General features: G+C 43.3%; 1 protein-coding gene and 1 long non-coding RNA gene across 7 annotated transcripts in view; one reads left to right on the forward strand and one right to left on the reverse strand.

Moving 5' to 3' along the window:
• LOC308583156 overlaps window positions 1-27,732 on the reverse strand; it is a 289,914-nt gene that overhangs the window by 200,798 nt on the left and 61,384 nt on the right. For 2 of the 5 annotated variants that reach the window (XR_014006086.1, XR_014006087.1), the window contains exon 3: window positions 24,687-25,958. This is a non-coding gene — a long non-coding RNA (uncharacterized lncRNA). Of the gene's footprint in view, window positions 1-8,001; window positions 8,137-24,366; window positions 25,959-27,732 lie in introns of those variants that run through there. The other 3 variants (XR_014006084.1, XR_014006085.1, XR_014006083.1) reach the window with 3 other exon arrangements.
• On the forward strand, window positions 12,906-27,597 carry OGFRL1 (opioid growth factor receptor like 1). 2 transcript variants are annotated; one of them, XM_081186931.1, is made up of 7 exons: window positions 12,906-13,764; window positions 18,335-18,421; window positions 20,216-20,297; window positions 21,646-21,724; window positions 21,826-21,892; window positions 22,005-22,150; window positions 22,784-27,597. In XM_081186931.1, exons 1-7 carry the CDS (start codon window positions 13,378-13,380, stop codon window positions 23,538-23,540), a joined length of 1,605 nt encoding a protein of 534 aa, XP_081043057.1. In that variant the 5' UTR covers window positions 12,906-13,377; the 3' UTR covers window positions 23,541-27,597. The 2 variants fall into 2 exon arrangements, with proteins under 2 accessions (XP_081043057.1, XP_081043058.1); XM_081186932.1 differs by having other exon boundaries at window positions 13,036-13,764; window positions 20,219-20,297.

Consider the following 27,732-nt stretch of genomic DNA (forward strand, 5'->3'; position numbering starts at 1 on the left):
CGCGCTTTCCCTAATGAGGCCTCCTGCCGCCAGTGCCCTTCCACCGTTCTGTTCTCAGACCGAGGTAAAGTTCTCAAACCAAGACACTATTTCCAGTTTTGTGGAGCTTGTAAACCAAATTGTTCTTAAACTGGACTGTTCTTAAACCGAGGTACCACTGTACACTGAATGCTGAAGACAGCACATGGTAGTAGGAGTGAAGCACATTGTGTGAAGGTTCTATGGAATGGTCCTCCTCATCCTTTAACTCTTTCATCTGAGGTGTTGCAGAAAATAATAATTTCATAAAGCTGTATTTTGATTATTCCATCTTCTTTTAAGCCTATGGCCTAGCTAAACCGAAAAGGCCTGTCCCTGCCTATCTTTTAGGGCACGGAATTAGCTGCTTTTAGGTACTGTACGTAGCGAATGTCCGTTCCAGAACACTGAAAAGCCACCCAAGGGCCATTTGTTTTTCTGCAGAGCTGGGCCTTGCCATCTTGCTCCCAGAGGCAAAGGACAGGGTGATGCTCCCTGCTCATTCCAGATGCTACAAGCTGATGCACAGTGGGACCACAAGCTCCTTTGGTTGGCAGTAGGTTCACCTTCATTACAGGCTTGATGGCCCCCTCTTAGGTTTCCTGTATCAGCAGGGGATCAGACTAGATTTCCTTGAGGTCCCAACCCAGCTTTAGGATTCTAGGAAATGACTGTTTCCCACAACGTAATTTCTGCTGTAGTTTCAGGACTATGTCTTTTGACATAGAGAGCCAGTGTGGTGTAGTGGTTAAGAGCAGTAGTCTCGTAATCTGGGGAACCGGGTTCGCATCTCCGCTCCTCCACATGCAGCTGCTGGGTGACCTTGGGCCAGTCACACTTCTCTGAAGTCTCTCAGCCCCACTCACCTCACAGAGTGTTTCTTGTGGGGGAGGAAGGGAAAGGAGAATGTTAGCCGCTTTGAGACTCCTTAAAGGGAGTGAAAGGCGGGATATCAAATCCAAACTCTTCTTCTTCTTCTTCTACATGTGAACTTTTCTGTTCTTTTATTCCTTGCTAGACGATGGAACCAAATTAAGTTACTGCAGCCTTCGCACATTTTTCGCCCCTGTTGCATTTGAGAGTTTTATCAAGCATGTATTAGTTCTGCATTTGCACATTTTAGTATCTTGTGTGAAGTAATTTACATGATCTTGATTAAATCTCACTCTATAAAGACTCTTCATATATTGAATTTCTTCAATTTGTTCAGAACGTATCGTATTCTGTCCATACCCTCAATGAGATCTGTAACCCTTGCCAGCTTTTTATCACTTTAATATTGGATTAGTGTGATTCTCTGCCTCACCTACCAAAATTGTTAATGAATCAGTGATCCCTGGTATTCCTTTCAGAAGCCCATTTGACATCTCCTCTCAAATAGTCATTGCACAATGCATAATTACACTGTTTAATTTTAATCCCATTTTGTATCCATTTGACAGCAGTTCCATCAAATATGCATTTCATTAGCTTTCCCAAGAGAAATGCTACATCCACTATTAAGTACACTGCATGTCCTTTATGCTATATAGACTGAACAAAGAACAAAATATTGAGCCTAGCATAATTAATCATTGGCAAAGCCATTCCACCAATTATCCATATTTCTATAGGTAATTGTGAAGTGACGGCTCATTAATAGGACTATAAGTAAACCATATATCTTAAATCAAGACCATTGACTTAGAACAGTTATGATGCAATTCTAATAAAACATTAACAATTGTTTTAATATTCTCCAAGTTCCTCAATATTGTCTCTGTTCAACTGTTATCATTCTAGGATACCAATAATTTTCACCAAAAAAAAAAAGTTGTTGATTATTATATTACTTCCAATAATTTCTCTCTTTTTCTAATATGTATTCTAAGATTTACACTTAAGAGAGAGCTTGGCTAGTTTGAATATTCTGAAATTTATTCTTAAAAACCATGATGGATGGTCAGCACTGTATTAAAACTACCATTCTGGCAACAAGAGCAGTATTTTCCACTGCACAAAACAGAAGTATTTTAAGAACCCTTTTGCTCCCTTCGTGCCCTCAGATATGCAGAATCACGAAAGTGGCACATACTATGAGTGCTTAATAAACAAGTGAGGTGTAATGAATGTAATTAAAGTGAATAAAATGGTGGCATTTCCAAAACTATTTGATGAATAGGCTAACAGTTGTGGCCCGAAACAGCTACATGCCTTAGAGGTTGCAAAATTCTCACGCAAGTGCTTGAAATTTGCAGCTGCCACTTCAGAATCTCAAGCCTTCACACGGCTGTGAGCTGAACTAGTGCCTAACACCTAATGGGGGCTCCTCCCAAGCCTACAAAATGTTTCCCCCCCCAGCCCTGTTCCTGTACTATTTTGAATAGTAATTTGCAAACCTGCTGTTTACGCTACCCTCTCTCCTCTTTATATTGTTACGAGTTGAGGGGTTTTTTGGGGGGTGTCAGTCTTGATCATGGGTCAGCAAACTAAGGGCTTTGGGCCATATCAGGCCCAACTGCCTTCTGGATCCGGCCCGCGAACTGTCTGGGAATCGCCGCATGGATTGCCAGCGCATGCGTTCTTTCCCTCTCCCTCCCTCTGCAGGAGCGCAGCCTCCACCTCCTCCCTCCCTCCTCCTGGCTTCTTCCTGCCCTGCCTAGAGGAGGAACGGGGCTGGACTTTGTTGGTGCAAGCAGCAGCAGTGCTCAAGTGGCTGCCATTTTAAGCAGCCCTTTCACACGCTGCTCATCGTCCCTCCACCGCTGCCAGTCCCTGCCACTCGCAAGACACAGGTAAGCAGCCCCTGGGGCTCATGGGGCTCTTCCATCACCCCCCCAAAAAATAGTCCTGCCCCCCACAAGGTCTGAGGGACAGTGGACCGGCACCCGGCTGAAAAAGTTTGCTGACCCCTGGTCTTGATGATGCCCTGAGTCCCTTCCAGTTCTTGGGATCCTGTATCAGTAGGGTAGAATGAGAAAGAGCAAGCTTGCCAAACTAGTTCCTTTGTCTATGTAATGGCATTAGCTGATTTGTTATGGTTTTGCCATGATAAGCATAACCAAAGCAGTTGCTCTGTGCCGCAGAACTAAAGGGTGGGCCTTCCTCCACCCACTCACCAAAAAGTCTGTTAGGTAGAAGAACAATAGTCAGTGTAGTGTGTGAGAGTTGAGCTGGAAGCTGGAGGCACAGATACATGTTTGCTCTGTGCTGGATCCAAAGCTGCAACTAATTAGGAAGCAAGACTTTTTGGGTATTAATGCTGCATGCACCTCCATCCTATGCTTGGATTGTATATATGTGCAAGTAAAACCATATATTCTAAAGGCACTTGTCTTTGCTGACACTCATTCCAAGGAAACTGAGCTCTGGGTGGTACATAGAGGATGCTCCCTAGTTCTCGAATTCTTTTTCGCCAAAAGGTCACCAAAGTTATACAGCAAGCAATGCTTTGTTCCTAAATGCTGCCTTTTACATATCTAGCCCTTGGCTGTCAGATAAAGTAGCAACCCTAGTTTTCCCAGTGGTAAATGCCACATAAAAGTATGCACATTTCTCCTAGGTATAGAACTTCAGAAACCACGAAGAAGCTACTGAGAGACACAAGCCAACTAAAACAACTTCTTTTACTAGTAAGGATAACAGGTAGGTTGCAATGTTGGTCTGCCATAGTCGAAACAAAATAATAATAAAAAATTCCTTCCAGTAGCACCTTAGAGACCAACTCAGTTTCTAATTGGTATGAGATGCCAATAACAAACTTAGTTGGTCTCTAAGGTGCTACTGGAAAGTTTTTTTTTTTATTTAGTAAGAATAACGTTACACAATAACAGATGAGATTGGCTTGCAGTATGCAAAGCCATAGCAAGCAAACAAAGAAAGACATCGTATATAGGATTTTATGCATAGCTGAGGGCAAATCCCCCTGTAAGAACGCACACAAAAAGAGCAAGGAGCATCTCTGTAAGTGAGAGTGGCTGGATGGTTCCAAAACTAGGGTTTTGCATGCTCTGAAGCTTTTTCAGGAATATCTAATTTATGAGCTAAGTCTAAAACTGCACATTTTATAAGCACAATTAAAAGATGGATGGAAGCTTTCTAAATCAAAGCAAGATTTGATTTAGATACCCATGGGATATCTGGATACATAAAAACAATACAATAAATTACTGCTATAAGATAAGACACATAGTTGTACACCATGCATCTCTTTGAACATGCTCCTTTATAACTAGCTTCATGGTTATATTGCTTTATTGTTTTATGGCCACTTAATTGCAGGAATTTTACCTTCCTGCCTTTGTATTTTAAGATGGGAAGCCCAAAGGTTGGTATGTAAGTCTCTCATGGCTTATCTCTTTGGCAGAGAGCTCCAGTGTAATATTTACTGTATAAATGGGCAGAATTAAGCTGATGGAAATTGTTAATAGGAATATTTTTCATGGGGTTCAGTACATCGCTAATTTTGATGCTTTGGACTAGAACTCCCTGCATACCTGACCACTGGCCATGCTGGTTGAGGGAGCTGATAGAAGCTGTAATCCACAGCTTATCTAGAATTTACCCATACAATTGTAAATTCCAAGAAAATACAGGCTTCTGCGGGAAAGCCAGGGCTGCATTTATTTTACCATTGAGGGTGAGATGGCAAGTGGACATACAAAAATAAAATAAAAAACCTGTAACAACGAATGCAGATTGTGTTCTCCTTGTTAATGACAGGCACTTGGGGTGGCCAGTGGCCTGCTGATTCAAAGGACTGTCTCAACACGAAAAATGAACATGCAGCCCCCCTAACTTACAACCTCCCTTCTCTATTATTTATAATAATGCTTTGACAAAGTATAACATTTTATCCAATTATAGATACAGATGAGTCACTGGCTTCACTGCTTGTCAAGACTGGATTATTTTATGGCCTCAGGATTTTTTTTTTATTAAAAAACAAACCATTTGCTTCTCATGTAAAAATTAGAAACTGAATTTTTCAACATATCTAGGAGATCTTCTCAACTATATTGTTGACTTGAGTTCTGGCTGTTCTCCTAAGCATACAGATACTAGGAAACCATACATGTTTACTCAGAAGTTCAATTCACACTTCTACTGATCTTCCAAATAAGAGTGCAACTTTTTTTTAGCCTTGAGTGAAAGTTCTGCAATTAAAAATACATAACTTGGAAGCAAGGCTGTAATGCAAGTTGCTGAAACTTGTTATCTTAGTTACACCAGTTTGGTTCTAAAGATTTAAATGGTTTAAGGCTCAAGTACTGTGCAGCTTCATTTCATTAAAAAATTGCACAATCCAATCTTCTTCTTCTTTTTGAAAATCAGATGATTGCAGTGATGCAAGAATTATTTGTGTAGGATATAGTTATGCATGCTATTATATTGAATTTGGATACTCAACGGGGTTTTGGTGATATCAATTTAATATATGTGTGAATCACACTTTGATGGTGACAAGAGTGGGAAATGAACCCTGAAGAGCCCAAGGCGTCTTTCTGCCATAGACTTTGTGAGGGGCAGGTAGTGATGAAGGCAGGGGAAGTTGCATTGAGCAGCTTGCCAACAATTCTGGCCTTCTTGAAACTAAACAGATATGTTTCTTTCTCCTTTAGAAACAAAGGAGATGAGGAGATGAGAAGTTCTGCAGGTGTGGTCTTCGCTTGTATTTATAAGGAAAAGGTACGTCTGTTACATCTACTAACTTGTGACTCTTAAACTCACAGAAATGGGATATTATCCAACTATTTAGCTTACACTGGCTCCTCTATGGAGTAAACCAACCTTACGGATAGTAACAGGCAATCCTTACCATGAATCCTCAAAAATAAGTTACATTTAATTCAATGTGTCTTACTCCCAGGTAAGTGGGGTTAGGACTGTGGCCTAAGGTTATCTTCTTTTTTTTGCAGAGGGGAGAATGTTTGGTATCCAAGAATGCAAAGAAATGAAGAGTCAAGGGTGACGGGAGCTGTAGTTCAACAACTTGTGGTTCTCCACCCCGGTCTACACAATGAATGATAGCACCATCCCAGTGCATGATAGCTTACCAGTATGAAAAGATAGGTCCCTGCCCCACAGAACTCACAACTGAACATTCAACACAAGTGAGATCTCACAGAGGAAGGGGAAGGAATCGAGCCAGAAGTAGGTAGTCATTCAGTTGCACACACTTAGGTGGCATTGCAATAGAGCATGGTGATTATGGAGTTGTGCAAAAAGTGGATTTTTAGGAAGGAAGGAAGGAAGGAAGGAAGGAAGGAAGGAAGGAAGGTTGACAGCGATTGCATTAATATGCTGAAATATTTCTCCATTGTGGCACCAACTGTATGGAATGCTTTCCCCATTGAGATCAACAACTGTGGGTTGTTTTTACCAACTGAAGAAACGCCTGCTCCCCTTGATCCTTAATACTATTGATTAGTAGTGATTAGTAATTATTGTTAGTGTTATTATTTTTATTGCATTTTAAAATTATGTGAACTGCTTTGGTATTTCTTTCCATTGATGCAAGGCAGTATAGAAAACTTGTAATAAAATAAATCTCGTTACGTTTCAGGGCCCATGACTATATGTATTAATTTTTTTAAAAGTGTTCTTGGCAAGTTTTTTTTAAAAAAGATGCCCTAGCATCAAGGCTGCATTGTGCAATGCTTATAGAGAAGCAAAGCTGCATTTCCAGGGTGATCTAGAATTGCTATTTGTAATTTATCCTTCAGATTTTTAAACAGCACCATACATTTAGCATTCAGACTAATAGTACAGCTCTGCCTCCCATGACAAAATACATTGTGAAAAATGTACACGGCGCTTAAATTCCCGCGATGCACCATTTTTGTCAGTGTTCTGGGTGGCATTGCTCTAACTGCTCTTGTTCATGAGATCATCGATAATGACCAGCAAAATTTTACTAGGAGGGAACTAAATCATCGTCCTTGAGGGGAGATGGTAAGCCTTTGACAAAACAGATAAATGGAAATATAGCTAGCAATTTTTATGCAGTGGCTGTCAACAACTGTAGTACCAGGCAATGTTTTCGAGCAAAACAGACAGCACCAGTTCTGCATGCTGCAGTACATTTTTAGAAAAGTAGCTTTTCCTTCAGCTGCTGGGGCCTATGAGAATGACTGAGAAAGGATGGTGCCAGAATTTCTACTTTTCAGCTGTCCCTTACACTGCCATATGTAACTCTGAGGGATTTCACCCATGCGATCTCCTTATCTTCATTCCCCAATAATACACGGAGGGGACAAGTAACAAATCAGATTGGTTAATTTACATATACATTATATTTTTCACAATAGGGCATGGAAAAAATGTAGGTTCTGTGTGAAATCAGTTCTTTTTTTAATTGGCTTTTTGTCAATTGGTTTTAAGTATGGGACTACACACACACACACACACACACACACACACACACACACACAGGAAGGCTGTGGAGTTGGTTACAAAAATTCTAAAACGTGCAGGTGCTCAGTTTGAGATATTTCAGCAAAAATCCTAGAATACACATCATGTACATTCCCCCCCCCTCCACATAATGTTTTTCACATTGAATTTATATATTCTTTTCCCCAGTGCATGCAAGCAGGGCCAGCCCACTCATGAGACAAGGTGAGGTGACCGCCTCAGGTGGCAGCTGATCTGGCCTCCAAGGAATGAATTGCCCACCACTGCTGCCGCAGTGGCAGCAACAACTGTGGAGCACTCCTTAGATGCCGGGTCTGCTGCCATTTCAGCAGGCACCCCCCAATACCATGTCTACAGCCCCCTCTTGGGGAATAGGAGGCACTGCAGGTCTCCTCTAGCACTTGTTCCCAATGTAGATTTTCGCTCTACCTTTCTTCCCTGAGGCATACTATTTTGTGGTTCGCCCGACACCAAAATGTATTGAGCCAGCCCTGCAAGCAAGAATGCACCCCCCACGCATTTGTTAAACAAAACTTCACTGTGAGTGTATTCTTACCATGAGCGCACCGACAATCATATCAACCTTTCTACGTTTTTTCACTTGTGTGGCATTGTCTTCTTTCTTGATCTCCAAGGGCAAGGTTTTATTCAACTTGAAATGTGGTCCAGTTCAAAATCCCGCAATCCAGGACACAGGCAACAGCCATGCGTAGAATATTTTGCCTGAAAAAATAAATTCAAACCTCTGAGTTGTATGGTATGGACTGTATGATACGCTTGCCCCATAAAAGCAAGCTGAGGCATGTGAAGCACATTTCATTAGGGCAGGGCGGTCAAACTTTTCCTGCCAACTGGGCCATACTAGTACATCGACATGGAACCCACGGACTGCACGCTGCCTTGTTGCATGGAGGAGGGGAGAGTGAGTCCAAAAACTGATGCCCCCACCAAGTACTCATGCCACCTTTCCAAAGCCAGATAAGTAAGGTGCTAGATTTAGAGGAGGCCTGAGGGCTCTGACAGGGTCCTAGAGCAGGGCGTCAGGTCCACTGTCCCTCAGACTTTGTGGGGGGCTGGACTATATTTTGAAGAAGAAGGAGGAGGAGGAGGAGGAGGAGGAGGAGGAGGAACGAATTCCTATGCCCCACAAATAACCCAGAGGTGCATTTTAAACAAAAGGACACATTCTACTCATGTAAAAACATGCTGATTCCCGGACCATCCGCGGGCCGGATTTAGAAGGCGATTGGGCCGGATCCGGCCCCCGGGCCTTAGTTTGCCTACCCATGTCCTAGAGCCTTTACATCTCCTTCCCAAAGCCAGGAAAGCACTAAGCAAGCTTTGGGAAGGAGACAGGAGGACTCTAGGACCCTGTCAGAGCCAAAGCTCAGCATACCTGGGTAAGGGCTGGGTGTTTTGTGTGTGTGTCAAATGTTGCCAAGGACTGCCAAAAAGGGCCTCGAGGGCCATGTGTTGGACCACCTGCATTAGAATGTGCACCCAGTAGTTTTTATTTATTTTTTCATTTCAAAGGAGGAGGAAGGGAAAAGATAGAAATACCTTAAAACAAAATTTGTCATTATATATGTATGTGTGTGTGTGTATATATATATATATATATATGCAGGTTTTGGTGTCTTCGGGTGTCTTCCCGTGTAAGAGTTGGGGTGTCTAGGCGACGTTTCGACGAGGTCTCACTCGTCATCTTCAGGCTGGTGCTTTCGGCTTCTTGTTACTAGAACAGAGCAGGATCTCAGTGTTTGAGTTCCTATAAATACTGTTGAGGGGGTGTGGTGTATAGCCTCCAACGTTCTGGGCAGAGAGGGAGTTCCCAGGTTAGTGTGCCTTTTCTTCTTTTGTTCCTTAATTACTTGAGGGATATCTTGAGTGATTTCTAGAGTGATATTCTGAGTACCACTTAGGAGGGTCATTAGGTGTGGATTAGTTGCTAAAGCTTTCGTGTCTTGACCTCTTGAGCTTGTGAAAAGTTTTTCTGAGAAGATGGCTGTACTGCACTTAGTTGTGCTCTGGCTTGGCTTCGTGTATAGGGGCGAGCTGTGGTTTTGTGCCCTGTGCCAGCCAGATCTGTGTAGGGATTGCAGGGGGGTGCAGCATCCGGAGGTGCCACTATGGTTTGGCTACTGGATGGTGTCTGTACTTTATCTGTGGAGAGGGTCTGGGTTTGGGTCTGGTGTGGTTGATTGGAGATGGCGTTCTGTGTGTCTCTGGTTCTGGTGTCGGTTTTTGTGGGGAGGGCTAATTTCCAGATGTCTGGCAGGCGGGACGTGTCGTCACGCTTGTTCATGTTGTGAGGGTGTTTCTCTATCTCGATGGCTTCCATGATTATTCTCTTGTGGTGATGTTCCATGTTAAAGAGCAATTTGGAATCTGCAAAATTAATTTCGTGTCCTGTTTCTTTCATGTGTTGGTAAAGAGAGGAAGTTTTTTCTTCTTTTTTGACGGCATTCTTGTGTTCTGCGATACGTGCATTTATTCGTCTGTTTGTTTGTCCAATGTACGTGGCTGGGCAGACTTTGCAGGGTATTTCATAGACCCCTTGGTTTTCTAACTGGATTTTATCTTTTGGGTTTCTGAGGATATTGGCTATTTTTTGGTTGGTGCAAAAGGCTGTTTTGATATTGTGTTTATGGAGGATTTTGCTAATTTTATCTGTAGTGCCCTTGATATAAGGAAGGAGGGCCATGCCATTGTTTTCTTCTGTGTCTTGGTTTTTGGGGGGTGTTTCTTTTTGGATTAGCTTCGTAACCCTGTTTTGTTGGTATCCGTTGGCGATTAACACATTTGAGAGATTCTGTAACTCAGTTGTCAAGTGGTCCTTGTCAGCCAGGCGTTTGGTTCTGGAGATGAGAGTCTTGGCTACGGAGTTTATTTGTGCAGGGTGGTGGTGTGATTGTGCATGTAAGTAGCGGTTGGTGTGTGTTTTTTTCCGGTAGATAGTGTGTCCTAGGGAGCCATCAGGTTTTTTGTAGATTAGGACGTCAAGGAAGGGAAGTTGGTTGTTGGCTTCTATTTCCATAGTGAATTGTATTTTGGGGTGTAGGCTGTTGAGATGTGTGAGGAAGCTATCTAGTTTTTCCTTCCCGTGTGGCCAAATTACAAAGGTGTCGTCAACATATCTGAGCCAAAGTTTGGGTTTGTGTTCTGACTTGTCTAAAGCATTGGTTTCAAAGTGTTCCATGTACAGATTAGCGATGACCGGTGAGAGGGGTGATCCCATAGGTGCTCCTTCTATCTGTTTATATCTTTGTCCATTGTGGATGAAGTACGTGTTGGTTAGGCAGTGGTTGGTCAGGTCCAGGATGTATTCGGGGGGATTGTATTTGTTTTGAATGGCTGTCAAGGCTTCATTAATGGGCACTTGTGTGAAGAGAGATACAACATCGAAGCTCACAAGTAGGTCGTCGGGATGTAGGTCGTCGGGATGTAATCTGTACTTTATCCACAGATAAAGTACAGACACCATCCAGTAGCCAAACCATAGTGGCACCTCCGGATGCTGCACCCCCCTGCAATCCCTACACAGATCTGGCTGGCACAGGGCACAAAACCACAGCTCGCCCCTATACACGAAGCCAAGCCAGAGCACAACTAAGTGCAGTACAGCCATCTTCTCAGAAAAACTTTTCACAAGCTCAAGAGGTCAAGACACGAAAGCTTTAGCAACTAATCCACACCTAATGACCCTCCTAAGTGGTACTCAGAATATCACTCTAGAAATCACTCAAGATATCCCTCAAGTAATTAAGGAACAAAAGAAGAAAAGGCACACTAACCTGGGAACTCCCTCTCTGCCCAGAACGTTGGAGGCTATACACCACACCCCCTCAACAGTATTTATAGGAACTCAAACACTGAGATCCTGCTCTGTTCTAGTAACAAGAAGCCGAAAGCACCAGCCTGAAGATGACGAGTGAGACCTCGTCGAAACGTCGCCTAGACACCCCAACTCTTACACGGGAAGACACCCGAAGACACCAAAACCTGCATATATATATATATATATATATATATATATATATATATATATATATACAAACTTTATATCAAGTGATATAAGATTTATATCAAAAGGTAAGACCTCTGATAAAAGACATGAAGACTTATGGTGAAAAGGGATTCCCTGTCAACCTGTCGGGTTGATAAATAGTAGTCCTCTCCTCCTTCTGTTGCAGGATAAAAGTAGGATTGCAGGGCTGAGAGAGACCCCTACCTAAAATTCTGCACAGCCTCTTCAAGAGTCAGTGTTGACAGTACTGAGCTTGCTGGTTTAAAGATATTCTCAAGGCAAATCTAAAAAAATAATAGTAGTAGTATAAACACTGACAACTGGGAAACACTGGCCTGAGAGAGCTTCATTTGGAGAACAGCCTCTACCAAAGGCATCATGGACTTCGAAGAAGCACAAACTCAGGACGCAAAGGAGAGCTTAGAGGAAGGCACGTTTGGCAAACCCTCGCTGTGATCAACTCCCACCTGGAAACTATGTCCCCACTGCAGAAAGATGTGCTGATCCAGAATTGGCCTCCACAGTCACCTACAGACACAGAGTTAGGGCCATATTCATGGAAGGCAATCTTACTCAACTACAAGCAATTGCCAAAGAAAGCTGGGCCAACTGTCAGACTTTGTACAGTTATACCTCGGGTTAAATATGCTTCAGGTTGAGCGTTTTCAGGTTATGCTCCGTGGTGACCCGGAAGTAACGGAACGCGTTACTTCTGGGTTTCGCAGCTCACGCCGCTCAAAATGACGTCACACACATGCGCAGAAGTGGTGAATTGCGACACGCACGGGTGTGGGTTGCGTTCTACTCTGAATGCGAACGGGGCTCTGGAATGGATCCCTTTCACATCCAGAGGTACCACTGTATAAGGTAGATTCCAATGAAGTGTAGAAAGAAGACCACTTTCTTGTGATTTCATAGCTACACAGGCCAATGATCCAACAGGCCAATGATCTCTTTGTTGCATGGATGCACCTGTTCAGTTTCTACTTGAGACGGAAGGTGCAGGAGTTCTGCTAAGCAGAAATGGGCAAACATTAGCCCCCCCCCCCAATATCCATGTTCTTGCACGTCTCTCCGCCAAAGCTGAGCTCCCCACATAGGGCCGGGTGCAATCCCTTGCATCTCCAAGTGAGGTCCGGGGTCTGGGCCTGGGGAGCTGCTGCCAGCCAGAACAGACACTAGTGAGGTAAATGGACTCGACAATAAGGAAACTCCCTGTACACTTCTCAGTGTGGCAGAGGTAGGTGCCCATTGCCGCCCGCAAGTCACCTGTACCTAGAGCGGAGGTAACAAAGCCACCACCGTCCGCAAAGGGGACTCCTGGGTCCCGGGGCACCGTCTCCCTCGCGCGGTTTTCCTCGCGCCTTGGAATGCTCCCGGATAAAACTAAGCGCGCGCCCGCGCGCGTCTCTATAGAAAGTTCTGGTTGCGTAAGGCGCCCCTTCCCCGCCACGGAGAAGCGCTCGGTCCGCTCCAGGTTCCTCTTTTGCGCGGCAGCTGCGCTCTGCTACTGCCGCCGCCACCGCTCAGGGGGCGCTGGGCGGGCTCAACTGTTTCCTGTGGAAATCCCAAACGCTCGGCTCCTCCTCCCCACGGCGCGTGTTTGTGGGCTGGGGGTGGGTGGGTGAGAGAGAGACTGGCTGAGGAGGAGCAGAGCATCGCCTGCTGCCGCTTCAGCCGCTTGCGCCTGCCTCCGTCTTCCTCGTCGTCGTCTTTTTCGCCAGCCTCCTTCGCGTTGCCTGCGGCCTCCCGGCGCTGCCAACCATGCCCCAGCCGCAGCAGCAGCAGAGGTGGTGGCGGCGGCGGCAGCGGCATTCCTAGCCTGCTCGCGGAACCTACCTACGGACCGACCGACCTTCCCCTCTTTCCCCTGGGCGCGCGCTCCCTCCCCCGTCCTCCCCGGGCGGGAGAGAGAGGCTCCTGCGTGGCCTCTCCCAATGGGCAGTTTGCTGAGCGGGGTCAGCTTCAAGGAGCCCACCACGGTGGAGGACTGCGACTCTACCTGGGAGACGGACTCCGAGCCCGAGCTCCAGGACTCCGGAGGGGAAGAAGGGACGCCGCTCGAGGGGCTGGGGGGCGGAGAAGAAGGAGGCGGCGGCGGCGACCCAGCTGAGGACGAGCAGCAGCAGCAGCCGGGGGAACCGCTCCCTGCGGCAAGCTGCCGGCCGGAAGACGCCGAGCCCAGAGAAGGGGTTGCTGAGGAGCCTGAAGAAGAGGAGCTCGAGGAAGACGAGGACGACGAGGAAGAGGAGGAGGAGGAGGAGGAAGGCGAGGATCAAGAGGGAGGGAGGCACGACGAAGCGGAGGCCGCCAGCACCGAGCAGGTAACTCGGGACGCTGCAAACTTCTCCAGGGGGCTATTTGGGGGGCGGTGTCTGGAGCCCTCCCCCCTCAGCGCCATTGCCTCTGCCCCCCCCCCCCCGCCAGTGCTGGTGCCTCTCCAAGGTTGTGTGCCTCCCCTCCCTCTGTTCAGAGGCAGGTGTGCGCCAGAGTCTCGGAATGCAGAAGCAGGGGACTTTTGGACACCATGGTTGCAAACGCTTGGGGTGCGTGTGTGCGCGCGCGCGTGCGTGTGTGTGTGAGAGAGACAGAGATAAATATACATTTCTACTTTCAGCTTTCTCCATTTCCCCTTTTTTCCTCCCCCCCCCCCATGCAGTGTGACTCAGGAGCCAAGCTGTGGCTGCATCATCCTTGTTGTTGTTGTTGTTGTTGTTGTTATCATCATCATAATATTCTTAGTAGGGTTAAAAAAGAAGAAGCTAAATATGGATTTGAGGTGTGTGGCAATCAAAGGAAAGAAGACCAAGGAAGCGAAGCACTCTGGCCTGGCAGGTTTGCTGTATTTTGTTACCAGCTTGCTGATCCAGCCTGATTTTTGTTTTCCTTCCTGTGACATGCATAGCAAGGAGGAACGGTGGGGTGGGGGATTTATTCATTTTCCCTCTGGCAAGCTGTTCAGCAGAGCTTTATATCTTCTCTTTTAGAAAAAGATTCTGGTGGCTTTAAAATGTAGAAGGTCAAAGTAGTTCTAATCTTCTCTGTTTCCTTGGTATAATCATCCCCCCCATCACATGCCTGCTTGTTCAGGGGATAGAAATTACAGTAGCACATGTGGTGACAAAATGCAGTTTCAGAACAGGGCTTATTTGACATTCTGGCTGAGTGTAACTACAGCTATGATTGCACGTATTAGACAACACATCACTGTGCAGGACCAAAAGAACTCATAAACCCAAGAAATAAGGAGATTATTCAAAGAAAAGAGAGTTACTTGCCTCCTCCTTATTCAACTCTAGGCTAGATCATATTCTCAGTTTTTTACTTTTTTAAAAAAATACTCTTACCCTGAATGCAACGTGGACTCTATTTTCAATCATTACCTCCATGGAATTATTTTCTGTCTCTTAACAAACATTAAACTGAAGACCACTGTCCTTATGTTTCCACCTCATGCTTTCATCTCTGTAGAGAATTATTATTATTGAAACTGTACCTCCACATATTAGCCTGGCTCATGTGATAAGTGGGGCACTTTTTAGGCAGTTTTGCCATTCAGTATTCCCATATGTATATTTGCACAGTACAAAAGGTATGGATCTGTGTTTTATTTTCTGACTGCATTCCAACAGGGATCTTACATCACAGTCCTATGCACATCTACTCAAAAGTAAATCCTACTGAAATCAATGGTACAAACAGTGCTTTATTTCCCTAGAAAAATAGGTGCTGGTACTCACCATGAAGTTGTTACAGTAAGTGCTACACTTTTTAACAGCATAAAAAAGGTGCTGGTACTATCTACCCTTGACTACTCCCTGGAAAAAAAAACACTGGGTAAAGGGGCCCCTGACCATTAGGTCCAGTCGTAGCCGACTCTGGGGTTGCAGCGCTCATCTCGCTTTATCGGGCAAGGGAGCCGGAGTACAGCTTTCAGGTCATGTGGCCAGCATGACTAAGCCGCTTCTGGCGAACCAGAGCAGCGCACAGAAACGCCGTTTACCTTCCCGCCGGAGCGGTACCTATTTATCTACTTGCACTTTGACATGCTTTCAAACTGCTAGGTTGGCAGGAGCAGGGACTGAGCAACAGGAGCTCACCCCCTCGCGGGGATTCGAACAGCCAACCTTCTGATTGGGAAGCCCAAGAGGCTCAGTGGTTTAACCCACAGCGCCAAAGTACAAACCCCCAAGTAAGCATTAGTAGGTTTCTTTAATAAACGTGGAAATGTTGGAAGCAGTTTACAGTCTTCAAAATATAATGTAGAGTCTGCATTTGTTTTTGTGGCTTTTGCCAAGAAAAGAAGAGTGGGTTTTTTTTGCTGCTTTGATGTACCTGAAGTAAAGTCCCCATGCACCGCTGTTGCCATTTGCCTCTTTTCAGTTGCATATTCCCCTTTACCAACACCAGTCCCATTAGAGGTAATGCACCTCCCCACCCCAGCATTATGATAAAGGCTTTGAGTTTGAATAGTCCATCACTGGACACCTGTAAAATGAAAAGTAATGGAAACTAGGATAATTAAGGCTCTGTGGGACTTTGTATTCCACTGTTCCTCAGAGTAAACCCACTGAAATGAATGAACCTAAGTTAGTATTAGTAATTAATTTCAATAGGTTTACTCTGAGTAAAAGTTAGTTGAATACAACCCGTTTGGCTCATTCAGTCAAAAGTTACTTCTGACAAATTTGCCACTCCTTCTCCCCCCCCCCCACGCCCTGTTCCAGTAAATGTCCTTTATCCATTCATAAAGTAGTGGAATTATGTTGCTTGGGTCCATAAGCAGTTCTTAAACATGCAGCACATTGACTAGATGGGATGGGGTCGGTGCAAGTTGTCATTATTCAGAGATACTAAGTCAAGAAAAGTTATTAACTCCAGAGAGGCTGTCTCTTACACATAAGAAGAGGGGATAATCCTGTAACTTGAGTTCCAGGTTTTATCCAAATATTAAAAATGAACCGTGGAGCAAGTAAAAACATTAGCCCATATCAAATTCTGGTTGGTAACAATGTGAAGATGTATTGTTCTCTTTTTTAAAAGTGTTTTGAAAGATAGAAAAGAACACTAGTAGAAAGCAAATAATGGGTCATTCTAGTGGCTGGGCAGATACAACAATGTTTCTGTTTTTCCTTGGTTATAGGTTTGGCTACAAATCCCCTAAATCTATGGAAAAATATATTTATTATTTGAGTGGAGTTTGTTAAATTATATCTTATGTTAAGATTTAACATATAACAAAACTGTGACTAATGGAATTATCAATGGTTGACACACGGAGGGTGCCTATTATTCTTTAATGTGCAATTTTAAGCCAAACACCAGCTAGAGTGCAAGCCTTATTATTCAGTATAGGAAATAACCATAGATTCTGAAAGTGGTGTACATTTGCATACTCTTTCTTAACCTTTCATAAATGGTTATTTTGGCAATTTGAAATCTTAATGCAAGGTTATTTAATATTTTAAAATTACTCACTCAGAAATGTTTTATGGTCTGCAGTACTGAGCTCAGAGCACTTACAAACTAGACAGACTTGTACTTATGCAGATCTTGGTTCAGCAGTCCCTTGAAGTTTTCTGAAAGCTTGAATAATTTATACTTGTAGGCAAAAAATAAAATTAAAATGTCACCATTGCTCCATAGTGTGTATCAAGCCCTCCCTCCAAGATTCTCTGTCTGAAAGGTGGGCAAAATTATGGCCATTGTCACTGGTATCACATTCTGGAATCAGAAGTTCAGATTTCTGAGGAAAGCCCCAATCTGTTTAAGTCCTAATGGTACCCTATTTCTTTCGGGGGTCACTTCCAGCTGGCTAGCCACATGTGCCAGACAACTTTTAGCAAGAAGAGTCAGTCTCTCAAGGTCGTGAGAAAATAAACCTATTTCTTTCTTCTTTATTTTAAACAGCAGGAACCATTCAGTAGAATGCATGAAGGACAATATTCAGTAACCAGAAACTCATCATAAAAAACACACTGAGTGTAACCCTAATAGTACCAATAAATTGCTTTGGAATAGGAAATCACATATGTATGTTTGATGTATATTTGTGTGTGCACACATGTGCATGCGTGCAAATGTTTAAACAGTTGAGGTAGTTTGAAATTTCTGTGTTTTGCTTTCCAGTCCTTTGTCATGTTGGCTTCTCTGCATTAATCTTTCAGAGTGAGGTTAAGAAACTGTTGAAGGTCACCCAGTGAGCTTCATGGTTGAGTGACACGAATTGGAAATAGACTGATCCATCCATAACTACAGCTTAACACATAGCTGTTTCATTTTCTACAGGAAAAAGTTTTAAGAAGTAGCAGCACCAAAATTAAAGACATGGCAATTACATGAATAGCATAGCTTAAACAAATAATGCTTGAAAATGAGAGCAGCCCAGTTACAAGTCAGATACTAACTTTGAATGTCCCCAAAGCAATAGAAATGAGGTCACTATGCTGTGTGAATAGGCCCTTGACTTGCTGCCAGACTTGTGAACAAGCTCCACAGGAAAACAATGTGCTGCTGGCTGTGATGAGAAAACTTCCATATTGCCTATCTATACTGCTCAACTTATTCACTTGTGGCAGTCGTGCCTGGATACCGGTCATCAAGCAATGAGCATGCATGTGTGAACTAACACGCAGTCTCATTCCCCTTCCAGCTGCAGCTCAGGGGGGGGGGGCGGACCTCCACCAAACTTCAGGAACAGCTTTTTGGGAAGGAATGCAAGGAAATGTGGGAGGGAGGGAATTGAAAAGCATCAGTGTGCACACAGAACAGATTGTGTGGCCCTTTGGAATGAATGCAGCCCATTTTTATTTTTTTTAAATGGAATGCCACACTACTAAATATACAGTCAAGTCTAAAAAGATTATGCTCATGGAATATGTCTGCTCTTTGCAGGGGGATGATGCAATTGAAGTGGCAGCTAAACCAAAGAGAAGCTTTTACGCTGCAAGAGATTTGTACAAATATCGGCACCAATATCCAGTAAGAGAATTTTGCAGTATTCAGATCTTCACCAAATAGAGGCGTGGCAAATTTTTTAAGTCCCTAAAGTAATTTTACAGTTCCAGCGGAGTGTTAGTGTTTCAAATCTACAGAACTCCATCACATAAGTCTATGAAAATATATGCAGGTGGGTGGGTGACTAATCCTAGAAAACCCCATGGCTGCCACTGTTGGCTGCTTCTACTAGAAGACAAGTATGTTTGATTTCATATACTGTACCTACTGGTAACAGAGACTTTTGCTAGACTAGGCATAGGCAGAGTCAGCCCTCCAGATGTTTTGGGACTACAACTCTCATCATCCCTGACGACTGGTCCTGTTAGCTAGGGATGATGGGAGTTGTAGTCTCAAAACATTTGGAGGGCCGAGTTTGCCTATGCCTGTGCTAGACAGTGGACACAATGTCCTAGGTTTTGTACCAGAAAAGATGGTCTTGATAGCACATATATCTGCATTTGCAAATTATTGCCACAAACACTTTCCTATCAGGGCATTCAAGAGAGAGCATAACAAGCGCGGTTCTGTACATGTTTGCTCAGAAGTATGTCCTACTGCGTTCAATGTAACCTGCTCCCCAGAAGAAAAGATGGCAGCCAAAGGCCATTCTATGGGCAAAAATGTACCAGGAAATGAACAGAAATTCTCATACATTGATAGAATAAACTTTAGCACCAATTACATGAGATGTGGGACCCTGAGAAGCTGAGCTAGAAAAATGACAGGAAAACAATGGGGAAAATATAAAGTCAGATACATGTTATAGCATGTTTCATGAGTTAACCCCTGTAATGTGACAATCCTAAATACACTAACTTGAGAGTGTCCTTTAACTCGCTGGGATGTATTTCTGAGAAAACTAAAAAAAATTCCTACTCGGAAGTAGGTCGAACTGAGTTCAGAGGGGCTTACTCTCAGGTAGGTGGGTATAGAATTGCCACCCAAGTTGCTCACTATATAATTGCCACACTACCCTTCCTTTGAACAGTATTAGATATTTTAACTGTGTTATATTATAGTTCAATTTTTGTTGATTAGCAAAGACTTGAAAGCTTATCTTTCTATATGGAATAGTTCTACTATGTCGTATATGCTATTATATAATCAATTCATGAACCTGAATTATTAGTGTCTCTCATCCACCTCCTCTTGACCCGCTCATTTCTCTTGAATAACCTGCCTTGAATAACCTTGAATTACCTGCCCTTAGCTTAAGGGAAAGATTACGCATTACATGTAATTCCAGGCCTGGTTTCCTACAAGTTTTTAAGGAAAGCAGCACAAGTGACTTCAAGTTGCACAATGGATGGGGCAGGAAGAGTTGCTGGGGACAGATGGCTGGCACAGAAGCGATTAAACTAGAGTTAACCAATGTAGTGCCCTATAGATGTTGTTGGACTACAACTCTCATCATTCCTGACAAGTACCCATGCTGGCTGCAGCTGATGGGACTTGTAGTCCAAAACATCTGAAGGGCACCACACTGGATACCCCTGAACAGCTATCCAGTCCTTCTCCCCACCCCCACAGGCCATCCATCCCCGTTGCCCAAGCTGAAACCACTTATGGCTACTCTGCATTGAATAAAGACCTGTTTTCCCAATCATAGAACTAAGCTGAGAGAGAGGGACACTTGTCCCACCATCAAGATCTGGCTTGACTTTCATTTGGTCAGATTCTTATCTGTCATACTCATGACGGCTTATCTTCAGCCTATTTCCTATAGATATATTTGGCTGATCATGCTTTGTGCTTTCCCCCCATCTCTCTGCTCAGCAGAACTTTAAAGATCTGCGGTATCAGAATGATTTGTGCAACCTCCGTTTTTACAAGAATAAAATTCCCTTTAAACCTGATGGTAAGTAATCCATGGGCATTGTCACAGTCTTTGTTTCATTCTTTTATATCGAAGGCCTTTGTAAATCAAAAGATCAAAACCAATTCAGTGTCAGGTTTGGCTTCAGCGGTTTTGTAGCCCTATCCTATGCATGTTTGCTTGGAAATAAGGCATACTGAGATCAGTGAGGCATTCTCCCAGGAAAGTGTGCATGTGATGGCAGTTTAAGGCATGGGATTTCATTTTAGTCAATTAACAGAAGCTCATATTTGTGAAGTTCAAATATACTACCCCTAACCTGTTTGTGAGCTGCAGCAGCCTGATTTTGGTTTTCTGCTCCAACCTCAAATGGTGCAAAATTTCCACTACTTTTGGTTTACTCCAAGAAAAGCAGATCTTTTGTGGGTTTCCTATTAATCTGGATCATGATGCCTTGAACTTTCAAATTTATTAAGCATAACTTGAAAAGCTCTAGAAAAATTATTAGTGGCATCACCATTGTGCTCTTCAAGTGAAACAAACCCCCCAGGTTATGTTATATACAGTATGTTGGTGCCAGATTAATAAAACCAGTATTTCTTTGGTGCATTTGAACTTTGGTGTTATTGTGTTGCACTATTGTGAACAGACTATGTATTTTTTAGAAACCTTGGCTACTGGGTTAAGTGGATCATGTCCAGTGGGCATTGGTTTTACTTAAGAGTTAGCAATTTGTAGAATATTGCCATTCCCCACCACCAACACATTTGTTTGGGGAAGTAGTTTTAAGTCAAGTCACAAGGTTGGTGGGGAGTGGGCTGAGCCACACTACTTATAGCATGGCTGGCTGTTGTGATGGGGAGAGCTGGCCTTAGCAGCTAGCCCAAACAGTTCCTTGCCATGGCATTTACCAACTTCCTCTGAGGGAATGGGCAGGATGTTCTAACATTATGCTGAACTTGAAATAAAGAACTGCAGAGGTGAGCGCCTCTTCTTTTCCAGAGTTGAGGAGGTCAGACATTCATTCCCATTGTGCTAAACCTCAGCATCAATGACAGCTCCGACCTTTCTCATTACAGAGCCCTCACACTCCTCCAGCAAAGGAAGGAAGAGCAAAGGGTTGCCTTGTTGATGTGCTCATGTCAAAGCAAAATACGTACTCCCCAGTAACAAGCTGGCAAGTGCATTTGTAGATCCTTGGCCCTATATAGTGCCTGGTGTCTTCTCTGGGGTTAGAAGGACAATGTTAATATTTTCAAATAATCAGAGACAATATATTTGTCTACAAAATACATTTTTGTGTTCTATGCCACAGCATTTTTAGATGCGTGATATATATACAGATTGTTAAATTTGATGTTTGCATTTGCTCATGCATTTGTATTTATAGGTGTTTATATTGAAGAAGTCCTAAATAAGTGGAAAGGAGATTATGAAAAGTTGGAACACAATCACACTTACATACAGTGGTTGGTAATTGTTTTCTTTTCATTGCTTTTATAATACATTTATATAAATTTGTCTAAACTTGCTTAATCCGCAACAAATCTGTGTGTCTTTAATAATATAGGCTTTTCCCATTAAGAGAGCAAGGACTGAATTTCTATGCAAAGGAATTAACAACATATGAAATTGAGGTAAAGCTAATAATTCAAAATATAACTTTGCTGCTTGATGATTAAGGGTAAAATTATTCTATATCTCTAATTTTGTTGTTGTTTGTGCCTTCTTTTTGAAAACGTGTTGCAGGAATTCAAAAAAACAAAAGAAGCAATTAGAAGATTCCTGTTGGCTTACAAAATGATGCTGGAGTTTTTTGGAATAAAATTAATTGATAAAACCGGAAATGTTGCACGAGCATCTAATTGGCAAGAACGATTCCAGCACTTAAATGAGTAAGTAATGTATTGCAGTAGAGAAAATCCTCTATTTGCGCTACTCCCCACTTTATTTATTTGCAACATTTTATATCCTGCTCTTTGTTGCCAAGCTGTTCCAGGGTGGGTTGCAGCAATAAAAAATACATCATAAATGCACCATAAAGTCTTAACATCATTCAGTCTTCTAACAAGAATAACAATATACAATTCCCATCTCTTTGCAAGAGAAACCAGGTGGTTCTGAATTACATCCACCTCCACCGCAAAAGGCTGGGAGAAAGAGGAAGGCACATGTGGCAATCAAGATTCTCCAACCCCCAGATGTCAATATAAGGGCATAACATTTGAACAGTACTTGCATAAAAGTGTGGTTGATTTCCAGGTTGTAAGTGCACATATGCGGTGCATTGAGATTTTACGTGATCTCAAAGGCAGAACAGGCTCAGCTGGTCGGAAGGAGGTATATGGTTTTCTCCACCATACATAGGGATGAGATTCGGTTCCATGCTGCCTTTGTTCCTGAGAGAAGCATGAATTCTTTGTCAAGAGTTTTTGCATCTGTGTGTCTATCAGCAACTGTTTCTGTTTGCCCCACTTTGCTTCCTGTCATTTTGAATTCAGATGATTCCCCCCCCCCCCTTTTCGCAGGTCCCAGCATAACTACTTGAGGATCACCCGTATTCTGAAGAGTCTTGGCGAACTTGGGTACGAGAGTTTCAAACCTCCTCTTGTAAAATTCATTCTTCACGAAGCTCTCGTGGAAGACACCATCTCCAACATTAAGCAAAGCGCTTTGGAATATTTTGTATATACTATTAGAGACCGGAGAGAGAGGAGGAAACTCCTGCGGTTTGCCCAACAGCACTACACACCCTCTGACCACTTCATATGGGGGCCGCCGAGGAAGCAGAAGTTGGAAGGAAGCAAGCCGAGTAAAAAGCTGGCATCGCCGGTTTCTCTCCGCAGCGGTTACGTTTCTAAACACAAAAGTGGGAGAGAATGCAAGAATGTGCCCGTGGTTTGTAACTCAAGTGGCAAAGCAACCAATGAAAAAAGGGCAGAACATGCTAAAAAGGATGACGATTGTGACCAGAACAGGAAACACGCCAGCCCTGAGGTTGTTAAGCAAAGCATTGGTGAAAAGAATAGCAATGCTGATTGTCAGAACTCCATACTGGAAGAAATTGCTAATCCTTCAAACCAGAAGGAGAACGTTTGCCATCTTAAAAAACATAAAGGCAAAAATGATGAAAACCTTAATCAAGACTGCAGAAATGCAGAACTGGTAGAAAAAGATTGTCGTGACTGTAAAAGCGATTCAGCTAATATATCAACAGATCTGCAAGACAGTGTAGTTAAGGATAAAAACCCAGGAGGATCGAACAAAGAGGAGACTCGAGCATAGACTAAAGTGTCTCAGTTAACTTGTATGAGATTGGACAAGGAAAAGAAGATCTTGATGCTGGGCCCAGTGCTTTTGGCCACCAAGGGGTTATGCTCTCTTTCATTTGACTCTTGTTAACTGTTTGCACTTTTCAGAACTGTGTATTAAGCTTAAAAACAACTGCAGAATCCTCAAGCCTAAGAACTCCTATGCTAATAAGCGTTGCTCTCTTTGTGGAAACTATTGATTTCAGTTATCCTCCCCCCCCCCATCTTATTCTAATATACATTTTTTAATCTTAGTTATTTGGCAGCTAGGGTTCCAAGGACGTCCAAGGAATGTTTTCTTAATGATAATCACTTGGTATGCTGAATGTTTGCCATTGCTTGAACAACAAAAGCAGGTTCATTTAGGCTGTATATTCAGCATCACCACCATCTGGACATAGAAACTAAACCTTGGAGACCCAGGTTCAAGTCCTACCTCTCCCATGACTCTCACATTGTCAGCAACCGTGTGCCGCTGTGGGTTAAACCACAGAGCTTAGGGCTTGCCGATCAGAAGGTTGGTGGCTCGAATCCCTGTGACGGGGTGAGCTCCCGTTGCTCGGTCCCTACTCCTGCCAACCTAGCAGTTCAAAAGCATGTCAAAGTGCAAGTAGATAAATAGGTACCGCTCCAGCGGGAAGGTAAACGGCCTTTCTGTGCGCTGCTCTGGTTCGCCAGAAGCAGCTTAGTCATGCTGGCCACATGACCTGGAAGCTGTACGCCAGCTCCCTCGGCCAATAAAGCGAAATGAGCGCCGCAACCTCGGAGTCGTCTGTGACTGGACCTAATGGTCCCTTTACCTTTACCTATGTTCTCTCGGTCTCAGTTCCGCCACTGAGGGCGTATACTTCTCAAGTGTTACTGCTGAGAAGATGAAAAATGCTAGCAAATCACCTTTTACATTTAAAACAACTATTAGTAAGATTTGCACACCAGCACCCCTTGTTCCAAAATACTCATATATAGTTTATGAAGGCATCTTCCCTTGGTGCCTCCTCTCTCCCTTCCTTCCTCCCATGCAGCTGCACAAGTCTAAAAATCAGGACACAGCATTTTGCCAATGTTTATTTTGCCTGAGAGACCCACTTCTGCTGATAAAGGAGTATAAGGTCAGAAAAGGCTTAAGCACTGCCGAGACAAAGTTGATGACTGCCCACTCAGCTTCTAAAGCAGAAGCAATATTTTGAGATTGACCTTTTCTTCCTTGAAATTCTGGTGGGATTTGAAAGTCCTCTGTGCAAAAGGGGAGGTAGCAGCATTCTTTTCTTGTTCTTCCCCAAGTTTCCAAGAAATTCATGCCTACATCCTCACTTCTAGCTACTAGGGGTATGCAGGGAACATCCAGGGAAGAAAAAATTCTTTATCGTGCACCTGATCCAGGTAACTCTTTACCTGCTTCTATGCACATGCTTGCTTATTCTCCTCTCCCCAGAAAACTTAAGATTTCTTCCATGGGAAGTGAGGGAGAACTCTGAAGCAGGATGGATTAAGAAGACACTGCCAGAACCAAAGAATATGCTTCTTCAACACACACACAGCCTGTTCTAGTAAGGGTTAGTCCATACAAAAGACCAAACTTCTCTTTCACCCCAGATAGCTTGGACATCTTTTACCAAATAGTAAAGAGTATTTTATAGAATGATGGTTGAAGGTGTGTGCTAAAATTGTTGTCTGCACAGCTTCTCGACCTCCTCAGTGGGTACCAAAAGCCTGTTTTGAAGGAGGGGCTCATAATTGTAAGGGCTTCATTTCCTCCTTTGTTATCTTAAACCAGAGCCTTGATGAATCCAGAGTGAAAAGTGTGCTCACAAATAGCTTTCCAGTGCATTTAAGGCAAACCTTTCCGCATCTCAGTCCAGTTGGAAAGACATTGACGACAGAGGGCTTTTGTTTTTTAGATTTATATACTACCCTTCAAATGCCTTTTCAGTTGTTCTAACCGGGTAAGAAGTAGCTTCTTCAGAGCTTTCATGCCTCTGTGCTGGGAGACACTGGCACAGCCTTCCCCATACTGGTTCCTTCCAGATGTTTGGGACAGATACTATTAGCATCAGCACAGCTTGCTGACTAGGACTGATGGGAGTTGTAGTTCAAAACATCTGAAGGGCACCAGCTTGGGGAAGGCTGCACTAGCATATCTTTGCAGGCCTCCCCCCTCCAAATGTGTGTTTATACAGAAACAAAATATGAGCAGTACCTTTTGGTTTTAGACCTCCCTCTTACCTGTATTAATCTTACAAATGTTTCAGTGATGGCTGATCAGTGGTACTACTGCAGGCTTGGAAGTGGGGATGGGACTTGTACTGGAGTGTTGGTGCCGATGCCAGATTTTCTTTCAAAGCTGGTAGCTTCACATCCACAGAGTATAGCTATGAGTTTATTCCGGTTTATCCTGTAAAAAGTATGTATAAAATTCCAGTTTTGTCCTTGGATTTACTGTTCAGCAGATGCCTCCTGGCATTTGGAACGAGGGTGAGACTGGCACCAATTCTGTGATGTTGGAGACTGTTATTTGAGGAGGCATTCATGAAATGTGTACCACACCAATCACCCTTTCTGCAACCCCCTTTGAAATTAAAAACACCTTCTTACTTAAATGTTCTTAGTGTTCCTTCATGATGCAGGATTCTCTATGTATAAAATAGCATCCCTCTTATCCATCCTTCAGGTTAATCCTGCGTGAGGTAGTGACTCGCAAAAGAACAAGTGAGCCCATGCTAGAGATACCAGTGCACATAAGATATTATTTAATAAAGCAGATATATAAGGTTTAGCCAGGAAGTGATGCAATCCTATATTCAACCTGTGCCAAGACCATTTCATCCGGTTGCTTGTTTCCAGACTTTGTTTACCTATTTGTTTCCAAGATTTTTCTTAAATCTTTCAAGTTCTATGTGGCCATATACTCGTTACCTTCTCCCGTTTTGTACACACACACCAGGCAAGATTAGATGAGTGCAACTGGCACTGCTCATGGTTCTAGCACTGCAACAGATGGGATCGGGCCCTTTTATAATAATAGGTGTAAACTTTCGGACCTCTTCTCTGAGTATGTTAGGAAATCGCCATCTTTCATTGGGTGTGTTTTTCCCCTCTTCAAAACAAAACAGGGTAAATCCATTTTTCACCAGTGAGCGTTTGGATGGTTTTATTTTATTGGCTGGGTCTGGAGGTTGGGGTGGGGGTTGGGAGTGCAAACTGTTTTCGATTGACATTTAAGTGGCTTTATTATTCTGTTGCTTGTTTGCTGTAAACTGCTTTGATATTATAGAGAAGCAATCTACAAATGTTTTAAATGAAACATGCAAGAGAACCGTGTTTTGTTTATATCAAATTTGCATTAATTGGCTTGAGAGCAAAGAATTCTACACACCAAGCGGTGTAGTAGTACAACAGGGGGGCTGGTTCGCCTGTTGTTGCAGTGCCAACAGCAAGATCCAGCTGCGCTGTATAAAAACAGGAAGTGCTTCTGCGTGTCCATTATGTGGGGCAGCCCTTGCACCTCAGCCCTTGAGGTCCTACTTTGATGGGCCATTGGACCCTTGTGGGAGGAGTCAGAGATCGGGAAACTCAGCAAAGACTAGTACTCTACAAGGTGCAAGGGCTGCTGCATACCTAGCCACAAAAAATAACTAAAGTCTACAAATGAGATTCAAAGAGCCTTGTGGACCCTCCCTGACCCCACCATGATGCACTGGGGCTTTTCAATTTCTCCCTGGTGACTATGTGCACACCCAAGTTTCAGTTTTTTGTTTTTTGTTTGTCTGATGCTTCAGTATATAAATCCTCCCCTGGACCCTTCAGTATGTAATGAATTACCTTAGGACAAAGTGTGTTTATCTTCACAACTTTTCTTTAAAAAACAAAACCTTACGGTATTTGTAAGCATTATATGCTGCTGTTTTAGTGGGAAATGTGTTCTGTTCACATGGTAGAAGTAGGTGGAGTGTTCTATTTATTTTTAGTCCAAGAAGTGCTTTAATTTGTAATTCTCATTTTGTGTGTGTAAATAAAACTGTTTCACAACTTTAGGAATGCTGCTGCTTCTTCTTCTATAGATTTTTTTTACTCCTGCATCACAGAGCACACCAAAATCAGCAAACATACTCAATACATTTGCAACATTTTGGGCAGTGTTCCTAATCACATAAGAGAGAAAGCCCCAT

The sequence above is a fragment of the Podarcis bocagei genome (assembly GCF_964188305.1).
Source record: "Podarcis bocagei genome assembly, chromosome: 3".
NCBI classification, from domain to species: domain Eukaryota; kingdom Metazoa; phylum Chordata; class Lepidosauria; order Squamata; family Lacertidae; genus Podarcis; species Podarcis bocagei.